General features: G+C 46.7%; 1 protein-coding gene across 1 annotated transcript; it reads left to right on the top strand.

Moving 5' to 3' along the window:
• Positions 1-259: 259 nt before the first annotated feature.
• Positions 260-2,511, top strand: nanos1 (nanos homolog 1). The gene has a single exon (XM_072254815.1). It carries the CDS (start codon positions 400-402, stop codon positions 1,060-1,062), a length of 663 nt encoding a protein of 220 aa, XP_072110916.1. The 5' UTR covers positions 260-399; the 3' UTR covers positions 1,063-2,511.
• The last annotated feature ends 2,515 nt before the right edge of the window (positions 2,512-5,026 follow it).

Below are 5,026 nucleotides of genomic sequence, written 5' to 3'. Positions count from 1 at the left end.
TGAATGGTCTCGGCCTATAAGGTCGATTGTTCATTCAATTCCATTGATGCTGCCTGACCCGCTGAGTTCTTTCAGCATTTTGAGTTTATTGCTTTGGATTTCCAGCGTCTCTTGTGCTGCTAATTCCGATTCCAAGACACACTCCAGGTGACTTTATTTCAATGAGCCCCGTGCCTCATTTTCCGACTCTCCCTGCAGGAATGCGTACAGATCATAAAGCTGATTGAAAGAAAGCGCTCCGCCTCCCTGCCTATAAACACAGAGTCTCTTTCAGCGCTGGAGTTGAGGAGCCAGGAGCAGCAGGAGGGAGAGAAAGAAGGAAGACGAGTTTTGTCTTGTTTCTTTTGCCCGTCTTATGCTCAGGAGCCCAGTTAGAATTGGAAGAAGCCAGCATTTGCCATGGATTTCCTGAACGCCAGTTACCTGCGACCAGGCGGTGGTTACGACTGCACCTTCAACTTTTGGAATGACTACTTGGGTCTGTCGACACTGGTCACGAAGAACCGCCGCAAGGGACCCGGGTCTCCCAATTCCATCACCGAGTCCCTGAAGGCCACTCTCGGCTTGAGCGACCCCACTTGTCCTTGTCTGGACAACGGTAATGGGTTGCTGGACTGTTGCTGTTCCGCTAGCGCCGGGAGAGGCTTCCTAGATCTGGAGGAGAACTTCCCCCTTTTCAATTCCTTCCCGCCCCTACCCCCTCTCCGCGGGCAGCTGGAACCCGAGATGCTGCTGGATCCCTTCGGCTCCCTGGACCTACTCGGACCAGACAGGAGGGCTTCCAAGAAGCCGGGCAGCCGAGCCAAACAAGAGCCCAGGATCTGCGTTTTCTGCCGGAACAACGGTGCCCCCGAGGACGTCTACGGATCCCACGTCCTGAAGACCTCCGACGGCAGAGTGGTTTGCCCCATTCTCAGGGCGTACACTTGCCCCCTGTGCAACGCCAGCGGGGACAACGCGCACACCATTAAGTACTGCCCCTTCTCCAAAGATCAGCCGCCGCAGAGAGCGCTGAAAGGGAGCAGGGCGGTAGGAGGGGGCAAGAGGGTTAAGGTCTTCTAGGCTCCTGGAGGTCCACGCAGTCGGGGATCGTGGTTGACCCCAGAAACTTTTCGTCAAGTATAAGCTGACTACAGAATCAACTCTGAACATCTTCTAGATCTTAACGCTGATGGATTTTTTTTAAAAGGAAAATCCTGCTTTGTTTTGCTTTGGAAGTTTCTTTAATGGAAGCAAAAACTTTTTTTTTCCCTCTCTTCCTGTAGAATTAGATATATTTTGGAAGCGAGAGATAGTGATATGAGGAAAGATCTTGTGTTTCATTGGGATCCAGTCTTTAAACAGTACCCCTCCGCCGTCGTCGTCCTTGCACAAACCTCTGCAGAAAGTTGGACGAGTTTTTTTTTTGTAGGAATTTTGGAGTTGAGACAACATTTAAATCGAGCTCTTACGTTGCAAAGAAGGAATTCGAACTGTCGCTCGGTCTTATTTCAGGAGAAGCAGTTGCCTAGTTTTAAAGCGCTTTTTAAAAAGAAAATTTCTGAAGATTTATCGATGTGGAATCAAATATCTTACCGGATCTACGGAGTTCCGACAGGCAAGAGCTTTCTTTCCTGTAAACCCTCGGCGATCAGTTCGACTGAACACGAGTTTTGCCTGCGAAGTATTTTAATATATAATTGAAAAGTACTAAAAAAGGACATGAGGTTTCATTTGGAGGTAATCCGACTCTCTTTAGGACCTGGGGGAGGGGTGCGAGGGGAGTAGACACTGGCGTAATGTTTACCAATTCACTCTCTTCAGCCGAATTAAAGCAAGGCTGACACTTTAAGGACGCTCAAGATGTTGTAAAAGTCACATTTTAATTTTAAAATCCAATGTTCCATTTTGTTTTAGTTCTGTCCAAATGTACGGAGGGAAAACATTTAGTGAATGTACATTTTTTTTTTACCAGTTGGAATTCTTTTCTACCGGGACTGCACAGATGAGTTTCCCGAGTTATTTTTTTTCTCTTAATTTACCAAAGCAGATTTACAATTTCTAGAATTATTTGTAAATAAGTACTTGTGTGTAATGTATATGAAATACTTGGAGGGGGCTACCTCAAGAATGTTAATGCTTCGGACGTTCATTTAAGTTTGTATGAAAATAGTCGAATATCAATCATTAAAATAACCAATTTATAAATGCTACTGCCATTTCTTAAAAAAGGATTATAATAGTATTTTTTTGGATTTTATAATGAATTTGTATTTTTTTTGCAATTAAGTTGCAGAGGAGATTAAAAATAAATGTCGCTTTTAAGCAGACTAATAATCTTAAAGATATTAACTGTAAATATATCCACTTCAGAATTTCTGTAAATTCAGAGAATGGGCTTTTTCTTTGTAAGAAGTTTTTTTTAAATGAAGAGACCAAGTTTAATTTTTATTTATATGATGTCACTTCTGCGTGCAACGGAGCAGGAGGAATTTATATTGTTTACTGAAGGTTAATAAAATGGTGTATTGAGGACTGAATAAAAGGCTCTTGAATTCTCTCGGGATGTGAGCACTGCGCCCCCTGGCGACTAAACCGGAACGTGCAGTAGTTAAATTCAGAAGTAGACTCCCACTTCAGGAGAGCTGAGTGCGTAAATCTCACAGGGATCTTTATCTCTTCTCCTTCTCCTCCCCCCCCCCCCCCCCACCACTGCTCATCATATTTTAATTCCCCCTCTCTCCATTCCTACAGCGATGTTCTCTGCCTCCTCTGCAAGAAAATGAATCTCAAAGTTGTATATGGTATCCATGTGCAACCTATTGTATATCTTTTGCAGTGTCAAGGCTACTTGTGGGTTGGAGAAGCAACACCTCTTTTGACTGGGTCGCCTCCAACCTGCTGGCATAAGCATCAATTTTTCTGGTTTAAAGAAAATCCCTTCCCTCTTTTTCCACTCTAGCCTTTTGCATCTTCTCCTCGCATGCATATCATCTCCCCTCTATCAGATTCTTCCTTGTCCATTCCCTTGCATTTCCACCCACCTGCCTTCATCTATCTTCTAGCTAGTCCTCCACCAAGCCTGCCCACCCCCCCACCTTTTTCTGGTGTCTTCCTCCTCCCATTCCTGTCCTGACAAAGGGTTTCTGTGTGAAACATTAACTGTTTATTCACTTCCATAGATGCTGCCTGGCCTACTGAGTTTCTCCATCCTTTTGGGTCCTGCTCTGGATTCCAACCATTCAGAATGCCTTGTGCTTTGTAAGGGGGGGGGGTGGTGGGAGGTGTGTGTGTTCTCAGCTTTGAACTCCTGTCTGGTAGGGGAACAAGAACTCATTCTGCTCTGGTATTCTACAACCCAGGTATGTGAACGCTGAATTCTCTCATTTCAGGCCACCTGCTCCAGCTCTTAATTTTCCCCTCTCCTCCCAATTCTACCTATTTGAAAAGCTACTTAAAGATCTAGCATAGTAACAGGCCCTCCCTGCTCATAGCTGCCCAAATGTGACCAATTAACCTGCTAACTGGTGCGTCTTCTGACTGGGAGGAAACCCACATGACCGCAGGGAGAAAGTACAAACTCCTTACAGCAGTGGAATTGAATCCAGGTGGCTGGTGCTGGAATAGTGTTATGCTAACTCTTGCACCACGTGCTGGCTTTGCAGCTCCTAAATGTATTTCACACCCCTCCCCCTTTCTGCTGGGCTCATTCAATCTGTCAGTCACTTGTACACTCCTCCCCATCCCCCAATGTTCCCCTCTGTGCTCCCCACTACCCTCACTGTGTCCCCTCCACTGTCACTCCTAACCTCCCTCACTGTGTCCTCCCACCCACCTAATGTTCTCTATGCTCCCCACTTTCCTCAGTGTCCACTCCTCTCCTCTGCACTCCTCTACTGTCACTCCCCACCTCCCTCACCATGTCCCCTCCTCCCCCCACCCCTCCACTATCACTCCCCACTTCCTGCAGTGTCCCTTCCTTCCCCACTCCTCTGCACTCACTAACTCCCTCCACTCTCACTCCCCACCTCCTTCAGTGTCCCCTCTCCTCCCACCCCTTTATGCTCTCCACCTCCCTCACAGCCATGTACAGCAATGAAGGCAGCAGATTCACCAACCTCTGGTTAAAGGATGTGCTATCCTGAGGCTGTGCTCCCTGGTAATACACTCCTGACTGTAGCAAACAGCCTCCCCACATCTACTCTATGTAGGCCTTTGAATGTGCAATAGATTTCTGAGAACGCTTTCTCCCCTCCACACCCTCCCCCATTCTTCTAAACTCCAGCAAGTACAGGCCCAGAGTCATCACATCCTCATATGGTAACCCTTTCTTTCCTGGAATCATTATCATAAACCTCCTCTGGGTCCATTCCAATCTTAGCAGATCCTTTCTGGGATAAGGTACCCAAAACTACTCTCAGTGCTCCAAATCTGCTCTGAGCAAGGTGTTTACAAAGCCTCTGCATTCTGTTGTTTTGTTTACATTCTGGTCCCCTGGAAATGAATGCTAACATTGCATTTATCTTTCTCACCACTGACTCAACCTGCAAATTAACCTGAGGAATGGGGAATCTGGATGGCCTCAAGCCCGGCTGTGAAGGGAGAAGGGTTGGGCATAGGGCTAGCATCTCCATCCCATAAAAACCTAAAGCTACACAAACACCCACAGAAGCTCCAAGCCCTCATCTCTGGGAGAGGAAGGATCTTCACCTGGAAGATGGAGGATGGATTACACATTGGGACAGCATGAAAGACTGGCACAGGACAGAGAACGATGGTGAGCTGCTGTTGGTGGCCTATGCCCTAGTAGGGGTGATGGACTTACAGGGGATTCTACATGAATACTCCTGAATCCCTTCACAACTCTGACTGCTGAATTTGCTCCGTGTTTAGAAAATAGTTTGTGCCTTCATTGCTAATTCTGAAGTGCATAACCACATGCTTCCCTACACTGAGGCTATTTCCATGCTTCCCTTCCCCATCTGCTTGTTGACCCTCTCACTCCTCACCTGGATCCACCCATCACCTGCCCCACCCTTCCTCTTTT

The sequence above is a fragment of the Mobula birostris genome, chromosome 4 (genome assembly GCF_030028105.1).
Source record: "Mobula birostris isolate sMobBir1 chromosome 4, sMobBir1.hap1, whole genome shotgun sequence".
NCBI classification, from domain to species: Eukaryota; Metazoa; Chordata; class Chondrichthyes; order Myliobatiformes; family Myliobatidae; genus Mobula; species Mobula birostris.
This window is presented reverse-complemented; position numbering and strand designations above follow the sequence as displayed.

What these genes read in the sequence shown, in the direction of transcription:
- nanos1 (XM_072254815.1), top strand. Translation starts at nt 400, where the DNA reads ATGGATTTCCTGAACGCCAGTTACCTGCGACCAGGCGGTGGTTACGAC.